The following is a 16,035-nucleotide window of genomic DNA, read 5'->3' on the forward strand; positions in this document are numbered from 1 at the left end:
TGAACTTTTTATTTTAGAATAGTTTCAGATTTACAGAAAATTTGTAAAGACTTCCCATATTTCCCACAACTCATTTTCTCTATTAATATCTTACATTAGTATGTTATATACATTTGTCACAATTAATAAACCAATATTGATACTTTGTTATTAATTAAAGTCCATACTTTATTCAGATTTCCTTAGTTTTTACCTAATGTCCTTTTTCTGTTCCAGGATCCCATCCAGGACACCACATTACATTTAGTCGTCATGTCTCCTTAGGCTCCTCTTGGCTGTGACAGTTTTTCAGACTTTCCTTGTTTTTGATGACCTTGACAGTTTTGAGGAGTACTGGTCAGGTATTTTGTAGAATGTCCCTCAATTGGGATTTGTCTGATGTTGCTCTCATGATTAGAACTGGGATTACGGGTTTGGGGGAGGAAGATCACAGAGGTAAAGTGCCATTGTCATCAAATTATTTCAAGGGTGCATACTGTCAACGTGACTTCTCACTGTTGATGTTGACCCTGATCACCTGGCTGACGTGGTGTGTTTGTCAGGTTTCTCCACTGTAAAGTTACTCTTTTCTCCCTTTCGATGCTCTGCTCTTTGGAGGGAAGTTACTATATGCAGCTCACACTTAAGAGGTGGAGAGTTAAGCTTCACCTCCTTGAGGCATTATCTACCTAGATTATTTAGAATTCTACACAGGAGGTTTGTCTTTTCTTCCTCCTTTATTTACTTATTTAGCGATTTTAATATCAGTGTGGACTAATTAGATATTTATCTTATACTTTGGTCATAATTCAATACTACTTATTTATTGTGTTGCTCAAATTATTCCAGCTTTGGCTGAAGGGAACTCTCTGAGTTAACTTCTGTGTCACTTTGACATACCCCCATCATTGTGGGTTGTATTTTTTGTCTGAGTAGTTCCTTGCTTCTGGCACAATAAGGTGCTCCAGGTTTACCTTGCGTATTTCCTGCCCCAGTTCTAGAATCAGCTGTTTCTCCAAGGAGCCCTGGCTCCTTTTATAGGAGACCAGTATTAGAAACCAAGACATGGTAACTAGGTGTGCTTGTTGCTGCTAGGGTGTCACTGCTTCTAGGATCTCTCAGTGGACAAGCAAGAAAATATATGTTGGTATACTAATCTGTGTGCATACACATATCTGTAAATATTTCTATATGTAACCAGCTGTATCTATGTTACATTAAATATCAGAGTTCATCCTGATGTCTCCAACTCTAATCCATACCACCTGGATCATTCTAGCCTCTTCCTATTGCTTATCTATAACCTCTCACTTCAACAGAATGTCATATAATTGGGATCATACAGTATGTAACCTTTTCAGACTGGCTTCTCCCACCATTGGCCATCCATATACTTAATCAGCCCTAGTGTACATGTATAGTAGTTTCAGAATTGATAACCTGTACCCCTGTGGAAAGCAACTTTATCAAGTCCAATGCTGTGTACAGTTTCTCTTGCCATTATTCTTAGAGACTCCACTCATCCAAAGTTAGTTAGGTCGGCACCTTATTCCCCCACCTCTTTCAGTGAAGTTCTTGCATAACATTTGTGATATAGTTAAATTATTTTGCTATATTCTCCATTCCATCCTGGGTTCCCCCACCCTCCTAAATAATTTTTTTAAATTTACATACCTTAAGATTCCCTCTTTGTGCTGTAATGGATCATGCTTTTGGTGTTTTCTAAAAACTCGTTTACAAACCCAAGGTCATATAGATGTTTCTCTTGTTTTCTCCTACACGTTTTGTAGTTTTGCGTTTTAACATTTGGGTCTATGATACATTTTGAGATAACTTTTGTGAAAAGCGTAACCTAATTTATGTTTAGTGACTCTGTCTTGGCTTTTAACAGTCACACTTCTTTTTCTGAACAATCACAAGTCATGTTTTTAATGTAATTAATTTTGAGACTCTTAACTCAGGATTATATCTATTCCTCTAGCCTACAGTTTTGCAAAATTTACCATCAGCTCCATTTTGAAAATTACATTTCCCCATTTATTTCTCTTTGCCTCACTGTTTGTTCTACCCTTTTCAATCTAAAGTTTATTATCAGAACCATCATAAGACTAGAGGAATTTTCCTTTTCTCTGTCATCATAAATAATACATAATCAAACCCAAGCATCAGGCTTTTCTCAAGAGGTTACCCACCTCCACTAATTTGATTGTTCTCAGCATTTTTGGTGAGCTAGGGGTCATCTTAGGTTTTAGCTTTAATAACATTTTGCATAGGTTGGTACCAGATCTCAGATACTCATGGTGCATCCTTGGTCCTGAGCCTGCTTTTCCTTCTTTTACATGTGTCATTGTAAAATCTAAACTCAGAGAGAGCTCCCTATTACAGTCGCACTGAATTCCTTCAGCCCTTCCCCTTCTACTTCTATATTGGGTTAATTTGCAATTGCATATTTGCATTTTTATCAGCTTGCCAGTCCTTTCTTGAATTTAAGCCCTACAGTTCTCTCTCTTTTTTTCCAGAACCCCTTGGTTTTCAAAGGAAATTTCTAAAAGCTGAAGCTTTTCCGTAGTACTTATAAATCCTTCAGAGTTTTATGAGGAAATAAGTCTTTATTTCAGTAATAAACTTTGCATTTTGAAGTGAACATGGGAAAAATGCTGCCTGGTTTACCAGACATTAGTATACGTAAGATGCAGTGGTGTTTTAAAGGGAGAGGAGATGGGAGGAAAGAACAAATGATAACTAATATTTTCCAGGTAAATAGGATGAGGCCAGATCTGATTAAATGCAGCTGCTGCATTTGCTTTCAGATAGTAAATCTCAGTTCTTTCATTGACACTTTTGGTATATTATTTGTGTTTATATATTTCTGTCTTTACCTGTCTGTATAGAGAATGCCAAAGGGGTGACTCTGAGACCTAGCCTTAAATCTATTGACAGTTTTTTTATATTAGGACATTTGTTATAGAAGGTCACTAAAAAGAGCACCTTATAGACTGACTATATAGTAAGTACTCCCAGAAATATAATTTTCCTAACTTGTTTCTCTTTGTCTTCTATTTATTTCCTTTGTTTTCTTCCCTCTCCTTTGTCTTTACGTGACCTTGGTATTAAAAAAATAAGTAAATGGAACATTTTAGATTTTATTTTTAAAAATCACTACTAAATTAGATTGCCTTCTACTTGTGTAAAACTAGATCCTTGAGGATCAGTGACTCTGGATAGAATTAAGCTGATAGAACTTCACCACAATAAGCTTATAAAAGTATTCACTCTCCCATTTCAGGCTGATGACATATTTTATATTAATTTTGTTAACGTTAATTATAGTGTAACTATATAATTAAATATAGTGACCCCAAAATTTTCGTTTTTACTAAAAATGATTTTAAAACACATACTCAGTGGCTCCTTGAAACGTCTTAGAAAAATACGTTATTTCTGTTTTAGTAAGTGTATTTGTTAATGTCAGTTTAATTAAAAGTAATACCAATAAATCTTATTTCACAAAAACATGTTAGTGTTGCATATTAATTAGGTTCATCTGTGACATGGAATTTTTTTAATCTGTTTTATATCAATCGTGTCAAAAAATCAGTTATGACCATAAAATTTCAGACTTAATGAAAAAGCAAGCAGCATGATTTAAGAAGTTCTGAGATCTTTAAGTGAAAATTCTCTTTCTTATAAATGTAACTTGTTCCCTCAGGAAAGGGTGAGGGGTGGGGTAAAGATTAAGACTATCCCTAATTGATAATTCGGATGCTGAAATACGGTTACCTAGAGACGTGGTTGTCAGTCCTGGCTGTGCTTAAATCACCTGGAGAGTTTTTAGACGCACCAGTGCCGGAGGCCTGCCTCAGACCAATCAAATTAGGGTTTCTGGATGTGAGCCCCAGGCATTAGTACTTTTTAGAAGTTCAATTGTACAGCTAGGGTGAAGAACCAGTGAAGAGGTGGAAGTGTTATGTTTTTATTAAATTTCTGAATTTAGATTTTTTTCGCTAAGGATGCTGAATTTATTTCTAAGGCGTTTTTTTTATTGTGGTAAAACACATAAAATGTACCATTTAATCATTTTTAAGTGTATAGTTTAGTAGTGTTAAGTATATTCATATTGTTGTGAAAAAGATCTCTAGAACTTTTTCGTCTTGCAAAACTAAAATTCTGACAAATAACACTCTCATTTCCCCCCACCCTCCGCTCCCAGCCTCTAGTTAACCAGCATTCTACTTTTTGTTTCTATGACTTTGACCACTTCAGATAGCTCATATAAGTGGAGTCATACCATATTTATCCTTTTGTGACTGGCTTATTTTACTTAGCATAATGTCCTCAAGGTTCATATTATAGCATGTGACAGGATTGCTTTCCTTTTAAAAGATGAATAGGATTCCATTATGTGTGTGTGTGTATATGTGTGTGTGTGTGTGTGTGTGTATATATATATTTTGTTTATTCATTCATCAGTTGATGGACATTTGGATTGCTGCCACCTCTTGGCTGTTGTGAGTATAGTCATGTGCCACATAAGGGCAATTTGGTCAGTAATGGATGTGACAGATTGCATATATGACGGTGGTCTCATAAGATTAGTACCATATAGCCTAGGTATGTAGTAGGCTATGCCATCTAGATTTTTGTAAGTAGGTTCTGTGATGTTTGTATAGTGACGAAATAGCCTAGCGATGCAGTTCTCAGAACATGTCTTCATCGTTAAGCATCACATGACTGTAGTGCTGCTGTGAACATGGGAGTGCAAATATCTGTTCAAGACCTTCCTTTCAATTCTGTTTCATATATACCCAGAAGTGGAATAGCAGGATGATATGATAATTCTATTTTTAATTTTTTTAGGAGCTTCCAGATTGTTTTGTATAGAGTTTGCACCATTTTATAGTCCCGTATCAACAGTGCACAAAGGTTCCGAGTACTGCACAACACTTATTTCTGTTTCTTGGATAGTACCCATTCTAATGGGTATGAGGTGCTGTTTCGTTGTGGTTTTGATTTACATTTCTCTGATGATCAGTGATATTCAGTATCTTCATGTGCTTGTTGGTCATTTGTATATCATCTTTGGAGAAATGTCTATTCAAGTCCTTTGCCCACTTTTTAATAGGACTATTTGTTTTCTCATTGTTGAGTTGTAGGAGTTCTTTATATGTTCTGGATATTAACCCCTTATCAGATTTGTGATTTGCAAATATTTTCTCCCATTCTGTTTAGATAGCTTTTGCACTCTGTTGATTCTGTCTTTTGCTGCACAAAATGTCAAGTTTGATGGTAGTCCCTTTTGTCTATTTTTGTTTTTGTTGCCTGACTTAGTGTCATATCCAATAAGTCAATGCCAGGTCCAGTGTCTTGAAACTTTTTCTCTTTGTTTTTTTTCTGGTAGTTTTATAGTTTTGGATCTTATGTTTAGGTCTTTAATCCGTTTGAAGTTAATTTTTTTATATGGTGTAAGATAAGGGTCCAACTTCATTCTTTTGCATGTGGGTATCCAGATTTCTCAGCACCATTTATTGAAAAGACTGTCCTTTTCCCATTGAGTGGTTTTGGCACTCTTGTCAAAGCTCTTTTGACCATGTGTGTGAAGGTTTATTTCTGGGCTTTTTATTCTACTGCATTGCTTATATGTCTTGTCTTTATGCCAGTATCACACTATTTTGATTACTGTAGCTTTGTAATATATTTTGAAGTGGTGGAAGTTCTTTTTCAGCTTTACTTGTTGAAAAATATTCCAGCTTTGTTCTTTTTCAAAATTATTTGGTTATTTGGGGTCCCTTGAGATTCCCTGTGAATTTTAGGATAAATTTTTCTAGCTCTGCAAAAAATGCCATTGCGATTTTTATGGGGATTGCATTGAATCTGTAGATTGCTTTGGGAACTTGGACATCTTAACAGTGTTAAGTCTTCCAATCCGTGAGCACAGAGATCTTTCCATTGACTTTAACAGTCTTTAATTTCTTTCAGCAATGTTTTTGTAGGTTTCAGTGTACAAGTCTTTCACCTTCTTGGTTAGGTTTATTCCTAAGTATTTTGTTCTTTTTGTTGCTGTTGTAAATGGAGTTGTTTTCTTAGTTTCCTTTTCAGATTATCCATTGTTTGTGTATAGAAATGCCACTTACTTTTGTTTTGATGTTTGTATCCTACAACGTTGCTAAATTTATTAGTTCTAATCGGTTTTTTTGTGGAGTCTTTAGGGTTTTCTACATATAACATCATGCCATCTGCAGTCAGATGATTTTACTTTTTCCTTTCCAATTTGGATGCCTTTTATTTCTTGTTCTTGCCCAAATGCTGAATTGACTTTTAAGAGGAAATACAAATTGTATTTTTTAGAAAGGAATAGGTGGTGCAGATTGATGTGGGCCATGATGAGAATTTTGGAATTTTACCCTTTGAAGGCAAAGGGAAACCACTGGTGGGGTTTAAATTGGGAGAAGACAATCAAGTGTGTGCTTAAAAAAAAGCACTCTGGGTCTTAGTGGAGATGTGATGGAGAGAGTAAGAGTGGATGCAAAAGACTAGCAGAGTGCTGCAGAGTGGTCTGATAGCTTAATGATTTGAGCTGGGAGGAGAGGGCAAATAGTAAGAATAGGGATGGAGAAATTTAATGGGATTGAGGATGCAGGAGTTAGAAGTGACAGAATTAGATGGTGGATTGGCTATATGTGTGAGAAGGAGGCAGGAGAGAGCATTTTAAGGCCAACTCTTAGGTTTCTGGCTTGAGCACACTGAGTGGATTGAGATAACACATACTGTGGTAGACAGTTTCTGTATGCAGTGTTTGAGATGCTTGTGAAACACCTAGTAGGAGGTGTTGAGAAGAAAATTGTGTATGAATCTGGGTGTAGAAATATGCACCCAGTAAATAAGTTGGCTGCACTTTGGGAGGAATCTAAGACCTAGTTTAAGTTTTGGTGCATAGTATGCACTCAGTTAATATTTATGTAATGATTTATCACAAAAATTCAACCTACATATTGTAATATTTTTAAAGTTAATTACCTTTAATGTAGGAACTAATATTTTCCTTTTTGATACTATGTAAGTGGCATTTTATGAGAATGCCATTATTGCTTTCTTAATTGAACTGGCTGGATATTATTCATTTACATTGCTATTTTATGTCATCCAGCTCTCTTGATAGGCTTGAATGTGATAAAACCTGCTTTTCTGTTCGAGTCCATAAATACAGAAAATAGATTAAAAAGCTACACACAACTAAAATTCAAGGTATTTTAACTTTTCTGGGGGGAGAGTGGCAAAAGCAGGGTAGAGTATGAAATTTCCTGTGACTAGCTGCTCAAGGATAAAGATCGTAAAACTTTTTTCCTAAGTCTAGCAAGCACTAAAACAGGTAGTCGTTGATGTGATAACTCATAAGGAAAAGCATGTCCTGGATTGGAGAGAAGTAGAGAAAGATACAGAGGAATTGGAAAATGGAAAGCAGCAAAAGAGAAATGAAGGAGGGGGAGCAGTAAGCTTTCGATAGGTTCTGAATTGAGTGTTAAGAGTGTAATCTACTCTTGATCCACTTGAATCATGAGCTTCAGAATACGTTACTTACTTTCCCTTAAAAGCTAATGCTACTTCACAGCTCTTTGCTGCTATAAAGTGCCATTCTAATTGGAAGTAGACACACTCATCAAATGAGAATTTTTTCTCCTCGTCTCACCACTGTATAAAGCTGGAAGTCAGAAGATTCCATTATTCTGGTCCTGGTTCTGTCATTAACTGGCTTTTTGACCCCAGGAAGTCACTTGCCTTCTGTGAGCCTCAGTTTACTCATCTGCCAAATGATGGAGCTGGACAAAATGATCTGTAAAGTCCCTTTGGCTCTAATAGTCTGTATTTCTTTGAAATCAGTTTTGTTCTAAGTGTGGCAGTAGTTTCTCATTTAAAAAAAGAAATCCACACAACTATGTTTTTGAAATTTATAATTTAACGTATATTCTCCTATACATTGAGTTAGCACAGAAATTATTTTGCAAAATTTGTTATTCTAACTTACATGCTGCTATTTGAGATTTTAGGGACTATTTGAGATTCTCCTATTAAGACTATCTTCAGTTTTGTTAAATCCTTGCCACCTTTAATAATTTCTTTGCCGTAATCTTCAGAGTTTGTTGATTATGAGTTTTTGTGGGAGTATTTGAAGTAATTCTGACTTTGTATTGTTAGAGTTTCCTTTTGAGAGAATTATTGTGTTAGGAAACTAAAGCTGTTTTTTAGAGTCTGTGACTGATTTATAACTGGAATAACTTTTATCTTAACTTGATTTTTCTTAAAATTTTCAGTTAAAATCTTTACAGATTTTGCTTTGGCAGAACTGAACAGTGAAAAGACATTTGTAATATAATTATCCTAATAGCATCAGGTGATATTAAAAAAAGGAAAGTAATGCCCTGTATATGTAAGACATATAGTCAGAGGCACCAGAAAGTTATACATTTAGTTTTATTTATCTCTGTTCAGTATGTATACTTTTTGGTTCACATTCATGTAAAGAATGAGAGTAGCAGGTACAAAGGTTTAGACTTTAAGGAAAGGATGAAACTTGGAATTCTGTGTAAAATTTCTTAGATGGTCATGGTTTTAATACTGAGGAACCATGATCATACTATCTTACAGAGTAATCTTTTCATAGGGGAGTAGAGTACAGTTAGATCTAAAAAATAAAGGTACTAGCAAAGGATATTTAAAGAAGGGAAGAACATCTCTCATTCTCCATCTTCTAACCCATAAATTACTTACTAGACATGTCTGCCAGTCTGTTCACAAGTAGAGAAATTGTGTGTTTTATTTATAGGATATTAAAGATTTTATTACTAAAAGCCTTCCAAAGGTTTCAGGCTAGCCATCCCCAAGTAAATTTTTAAACGTGATTTTCATCCTGGTAGAGAAGACTTAGGGAAAAGTTTAAATTTGCAGTTGTTAAAATTTAAATTCTTCTCCACAAATACAAAAAATAAAAGTTAAATTCTTCTTTGTAGTCGAACAGACCAAGTACTAGGAAATGCAAAGATTTGAACAGAATAGAAATTTATTGTGTGTCAGTCTTAAGCAAATGTTGAGGTTTATCAACTGATGTTTTAAAAATAACACAGACCCACAGAAGTTTGAGCAGACTCCCCTCATCCCCTTATTTATTTTTCTTTAGCTATTTTAACTCATTCTAAAGCACCTATTTAGCAAGATATATTTCTCTTTGGTAAAATGAAAAATAAATCATCACTACTGAACACAATATTAGTTGAATCTCATCCTCTGGACTATCCAAACATCCTTTCATGGTTGCCCATATGAGTGTGTAATGCCCTAGCACTGCAGATTTCTAGAGATGCTAACCCCTGGTATTCAAGAATAAATGCTGTGGGAAAAAGAATTTAGTATAATTTTAATAACACTGACTCTTAGATTAATGCAAAGTTATTTTTATCAAAAGGAAGTTAATTCACCTCATTCTAAATGGTACTTTCAGGGACACAAATATTTAATGCATCTTTAAACAATTAGCAATATAATCTTTTGCGTATAAAGTCAAGTATTTTGTGATAGCCTGACAGTAATAGAAAATTGCAAAAATAAAAATAAAGTTCCTGTGCTTTTAAGAAAATATTCCTTATAAGTATTTGTATTGCAAATGAATTATTATCAAATGTTAATAATCTATTATGTCTTGTTTTTTAAAGTGAATGAATTTTTAGCTTTTGAGGGTCCCATCTTGTTGGATATGAGAATTAAACATCTAATCAAAACAAATCAGTTAAGTCAAGCAACTGCTCTAGCAAAGCTGTGTTCTGACCATCCAGAGATTGGTACAAAAGGTAGTTTTAAGCAAACTTACCTTGTCTGTCTTTGTACATCATCACCAAATGAAAAGTTAATCGAAGAGGTGAGTATGTTTTTTTGTTGTTAGTAATTATTTTTTGAAGTGAAGAAATTAATTTTTAATTAAATTAGAATGTCTTTGACTTCCCTTTCTCTTAGATAGTGAGGGATCATTGTCGATCTTAAATTTTTGGTATGCTCTTGTGTAGTGACTCTAAGCATCTTTCAGAATGATATGTGAACTGATTTCACGTAGCTTCTATTTTAAATAATTTGGGTCTTTTAACTGCTTTGGCTAAATTATGGGAAAGATGGTGGTGGCTTCATAGTTTAGTAGAATGTTTCTATTTGTCAGCATTTGGGCCTTTACTTCAGCTTTACCTGTCTTCAAGATACTTGCAAATCGTTTTAACTGGCTAATTTAAGTAACTATAGAATTTATATGACTTCTCCATAGGAATAGTTTCTCTGTTTTTTATAGAGAGATAGGTACATAAGATATATCTATCTATCTAATATCTATATATGTATTAAGCAGAGAAAACATTCCTGTGGGGAAGTCATAGATAGATAGATCTAGATATCTAGATCTGTATCTCTATATATTAAGATAAATTTTTATTTGCATATTTAATGTAAAACTTTATTTTCTTCGAGAGTCCAGAAGAAGAATCACCTTAGACAGAAAGCTAAATGCCCACGTGAGGTTAGAAGTTGTAATTATAATGGTGATTGTGTGATTTTTCTTGAGAATAGAAAGTGAAGAGGAAGATGATAGGCTTGGACAAAGATTAGAAATAAACCTGTTGTGTGTGGTGAGGATAATGAGGAGACTGGGAAGAGTGATGTCTTGCAGTCTCCTGGCTGGATGGAGTAGGGAGCCAAGGGCTCTAGCCTAGGAAATATGTCATTAGTTTGGACATTGGCTAATCTGTACATTTTTTTCTTTACTATTTCGCTTTTATCTCAGGTAATTGGCTTTTTAATCACTGTATATCAGAACAAAATAGAAAATTAAAGTTTTCTTATTAGTTCAGAATAACTATATAGATAAGTTAATCGGCAGATGTATAAAGTTTCTTGAGATAGCCTTTGAAATGTAACGTTTTAAAAAAATCCTTAAATAAATTTATTGTGCTGCTACATCTTAGATATTTTTTAGCTCTGCTAAAGCTTTCATTATCACTTCAGTCCCAGCCCTTAAGTCAGTCTGTCCAACCATCCATCCTTCCTTCAGCCAATTTTTATTAAGTTCGTGTGCAGTCTAAGCACTTGAAGGGAGGGGGGATAAAGGTGAAGAAGCCATAGGCCCTGCCCTAAAGAAGTATACCTTCTAGTAGTAGGGTTGTTGGGTTAGCTTTGAAGTCCTATTTAAAGTCTGTGAATTTGTAATCTCCAGGAATAGCTGTATTTCTAGCTCTCTTGAATAATCAAAAGATCTTACAATACTGAACCTTAATTCCGTTTTGGTTTAATTATCCAGAGTTGAGTAGCAGCAGCCCAGCCTGCTCTGGGAGATCCTCAGGAAAATTCTCTATGAGCACCCTGGGTATCTCTGGGGTCCTATGAAATGGGGTTTTTCCTTCTCGTGTTAAGCAGTAGAATTAAGGATTCCATGTTCTTAAGCAAAGTTCACTAAAATCTCTGTACCTACCCCAGAAACGAAACTGGATCACATAGTGCAGAACAGGGCAGGATACATTTGTCTATACATTCCTTGTTAAAAGTGTCTTTTTACTTAGAGATTGTTTGGTTACTCTTTTATTTTTCTATTACAAACATCTAGAAACTTGTTCTTCATTGTTCCATGTGAAGTAAGTTTTCTTATTATTTCTGATCCAAGGGAAGGTAGTCCCTTTGGAATAGTTGCCCAAAGGCATTATCCCTTCAGAAGAGATACGCTGTCTCTTTCGCTCACTCGCTCGCGTGCGTGCGCGCTCTCTCTTTCTCTCTCTCTCACATGACCCTCTTCATTCCTTTCCTTTACCTGTTTGGTTCTAGTAAGCATTTGAGTTTTTTACCTATTCCTTAGAATATGGTGGGAATAGATGTTGGAAAGAGTCAACTATGGCCTGAATCTTTGGTCCTTTTGAGGAAGTCCTTGTCCAAGTGAGCCAGTAGGCAAGGGATTGATTATTTCCCAGGATCCTTTCAATATGATAGAAATAGCAGCTAGCCCTGATAGATGGCACAGGAATGGGGCTGAGAGAGATGGCCTCTGGAAGGAGCTTTGGCCTGGATTCTTGGTATAGGTATAAAAATGAAGTTAGCAGTGTTACTTTAGATCCAGTATTTCTATTGGTTTTGTCATTAAACATAGAAGTTTAAAAAGTAAAGTCGTCTATCTTGTGTCTCTCTAACCATCATTTCCCCCAATTAATACTCCCTTTAGTAATTATTCAGTTTGAAATTTGATAGATAACTTTTCTGACAATTTTCTGCACATATATATTTTTATATACTTAAAACATACATACCCCCTGGCTGCTAGTCACTTTTCCCCCTTATTTTAGATGTCTTTGCATATCATTATGTATAGATCAACCTCATTCTTTCCAATGGTCGCATAATTATGTAGCATGGATTTATAATATCTTTAGCCAGGCTGGGAGACATTGAAATTGTAGCCTTGTACATACATCCTTTCATTCTCATTGGGAGTGTACTGGTAGAATAGATTTCTAGAAGTGGAATTGCTGGATTGAACAATCTACACATTTTGAATTAATAGGACACTACTACCATCCAAAAAAAGATTATGCCAGTTTATACTGCCATAAACAGCATATGAAATTTCTTTCCTGACACTAGAGATTATTCGTCTTTTAAATCTTTGCTAGCATGAGAGTTAAAAATAATAGCTCATTATTTGATTTTCCATTTTCTTAGTATGACAGGTTTACTATTTAAGTTCTCTTCTTATTGGAAAGCAGTTTTATTTTGATAAGCAAAAGACTGTTCTTGAAATGTGATTAGAGTTAATACATTTGAAAAGAACACTTGGTAAATGTACATAAAATATTGATGAAGTGTTTTATATTTTTTGAATACCTACCTGGCATGAACAGCCATATTAAAACATAAAAATCATTCACATTTTTGAAATGATTTCTCTGCTTTACAAAGGGATTTAGCATAGTATGTCTTTAACAAACATTTAAAACTTTAAATATTTAATTCAGATTTTTAACTTTCTGGTATTTAAATTTTGCTCATTTTTCAAGGCCACGGAGAATAGATATCCATAATATATAAATAGTCCCTATATCACTAATATATTGATAATCCCTACCTTATGCTACCTTGGATTTTAAAAATTATTCTTGTTCATTGATGGCTATAGTTGACCTGTATCTCAGTTTCACAATTTCACTTCAGCCATTCGTTAGTTTAAATATGGTTTCATTTTCCCTGTCATTCTCTTTAGTGTCATATTTTTTTCGAGAGGGCCATCTAGTGGCAAATCAGGGAAATGAAGGCTATCAAGTGCACAGTAAAAATTGTTTCCTTAGTATACCTGTAAAAAGTGAGATGTTCTGTATTACTGAATATAGCAAATGTTTCAGTTGGTATATGTATATATGTGAATAAATATATAGAGGCTACTTTACATACAGTGTTTTTAAAAAATTATTAAATATAAGCTAATATAGGTAATATTATTGGGAAAATAAATTTCCATATGCATAATGTACACATTTTGCATCATTTGAGCATTCAAGAAGAATGACTAGGTTTTAGAAGAAGAAAAAGAAATGATCAGATTCAAAATAAATCAGAGTTTCAAGAAACAAGAATTTTTGTTAAATCTGAAACACGTAAAAGTCAATATTTAGAAATAAAAGGCCACAGTATTCTTGTGCATGTGGAGTTTGGGAAGGAGCACAGACTTTGAAGCTAGACCTGGATAAAGTCTTAACGCTGCCACTAACCAGGCATGTGACTTTGAGCAAGTAACTTAACCTCTCTGAGCCTTATCTCTAAAAAGAAGTGCTCTCTACCAGCAAGCTGTTGTGCTGCTTAGCAATGCTGTTTCTAAAGAAGCACTAATAAATAGTAGTTGCTGTTATTGTTACTGTTAACATCTTATGAAAAAGTAAACAGAACTCATGGATTGACGTCCTCTTTGTCGGCATGGGCGTCCCAGGGTAATTGTTTAAAGTTAACACAACTTTTCCTAAAAGATTCTGTGATGAAATGGAAAGAGAATAGGTCTTCGGTGTCAGTCAGACAATTGAATTTGTGGCTCTACCACTTAACTAACTGTTGTAACTTGGGTAAATTACATAATTTCTCTGAACCCCATATTCATTATGTGTAAAATGTTAATGATAATACCTACCTAGTAGAATAGTTATGATTAAATAATAATATATGTAATGTCCTACAATGCGTTTAGCGTATTGTAGATATTTGAAAATATTTATAACTGTATTGTTCACCCTTTTTTTTTAATTATTTGTTTAAATGGGGTCACTTATAGAAAAGATTTGTAAGAAAGAGGCAGACAGGGGAGTAGCAGAAAGAACACTGCACCAGGGAACCAGGGAGTGCCAAGATTTAGGTTTCAGTCGTAACTCTGCTACTAACTTCATGCTTCCTGTAAGAAATCCTTGTTGTTAAACACACAGATTCAGAGTTGAGTCTTTTCTTGTCTTAGTGTTTTCTAGCCCAATTTAATGTATAAAATGGAATCTCTGAGTCTATGCAGTCTTTATCCTCATTATCAGAGATGGACCCCATGATTACTCATATCTTCATTTAGACACTTGTTCAATCCTAAACACATTACATTTTACACACACACACACACACACACACACTCACTTTTCCTACACTCAAAAATTGATGAGGAGAGATAAAAGATCAACCAAGAGGGCATGGTTTCCTCTGTGGTATGTGGGTGTTAATGGTTTGTATTGGTCTTCAAGTCTTCTTTTTGCCATTTGTCAGTTGTACCACGTTGAAATTAATCTTTCTATTCTGTGGAACTCCACTGATTTGTGATTGTGTGTGATTTGTCACACCCTTGTCTTACAGCAAATGCTTGTAGAGATCATAGGTAAATTCTGTTTTATGTAGTAAATCATTGTAATGAGGTAGTAAATTTTAATTTAAAAAAAAGCAATAGATGTAAGTGCATAAAGTGAAGCAAGTTGACTTCATCTAGGTTATACTTAATGCATGCATGACTGTTGATAAGCTTTGAGAATTTATATGAATTTATATTTATATGAAAGGAAAAATAATGGAGATTTATAGAAAACTGAGGTAAGCTTAATTTAAAAGTGGTATAGCTACATAAAATGTTTCACATTATACTTTTTTCCCTGAGATGAATAGACATTTTATTAGCCTATATCCAGTAGACCTCTCTGTGTCTTTCTGCTGATTCTAATGCTTTTTAAATACTAGATAAAGGGGGGAAAATATAACTACTGAAGCTTTTCTTTTTCAGAATTATAGACCTGATTTAATGGGTAATGGGAGCTTGTAATTAGCATTAGTTATGTACATGTAAATGAATGCTTGTAAAGTTCTTGAATAGAGTTGGTTCTCTGACTTGAAGAAAGATAATTTCTTTAAACTGCAGCCCAGTAATGACAAATTATGAACTCACAGTGTATGAGTTGATGAGGTTTTACTGATAAATATGATCTATAAATATCTAATGAAAGATTTAAAGTATATTACTATATATCCTAATATAAAACCATTTTATGGCATATTTCTATATCCTTTTTCTGTAGATTTCGGAAGTTGATTGCAAAGATGCACTAGAAATGATCTGTAACTTAGAATCTGAGGGTGATGAAAAAAATGCTCTTGTCTTGTGTACAGCATTTTTATCACGTCAGCTCCAGCAAGGAGATATGTACTGTGCCTGGTGAGTTGATTTTCTTTTGTGAAGAAAAGTTTATTAAATAAGAATACAAGATAGGTTGTGAGAATTCAGATAGCTTAAGAACATATTTTTTAAAATCTTTTTAAGTCTCATCAGGACAGAAAGCTTATTTTCAGGTATTACATGCTGTCAAACTGGTTGTCAAGTAGTTTATAACTTTAAAAACTTTTTGTATTAAGGACTACACAACTCCTTAGTATACTAATAATGATCATATAATGATCAGGAAATTTTTAAATGTTGGAAGATGAAAGAAAGGTTTGTTTTGTCTATTGCCACAATAAAAATTTTTTCAGATATGTAAGTAACCT

The 16,035-nt window shown here is 34.3% G+C and overlaps 1 protein-coding gene across 4 annotated transcripts in view; it reads left to right on the plus strand.

The window, feature by feature from the left end:
* Positions 1–16,035, plus strand: part of ZNF292 (zinc finger protein 292) — a 92,187-nt gene that overhangs the window by 57,208 nt on the left and 18,944 nt on the right. For 2 of the 4 annotated variants that reach the window (XM_070223537.1, XM_023650772.2), the window contains 2 exons: positions 9,681–9,883; positions 15,570–15,706. In XM_070223537.1, the coding sequence (XP_070079638.1) occupies positions 9,722–9,883; positions 15,570–15,706 (299 nt within the window). In that variant the 5' untranslated portion in view covers positions 9,681–9,721. Of the gene's footprint in view, positions 1–217; positions 342–9,680; positions 9,884–15,569; positions 15,707–16,035 lie in introns of those variants that run through there. The other 2 variants (XM_070223538.1, XM_070223539.1) reach the window with 2 other exon arrangements.

The sequence above is a fragment of the Equus caballus genome, chromosome 10 (assembly GCF_041296265.1).
Source record: "Equus caballus isolate H_3958 breed thoroughbred chromosome 10, TB-T2T, whole genome shotgun sequence".
Lineage (NCBI taxonomy): Eukaryota > Metazoa > Chordata > Mammalia > Perissodactyla > Equidae > Equus > Equus caballus.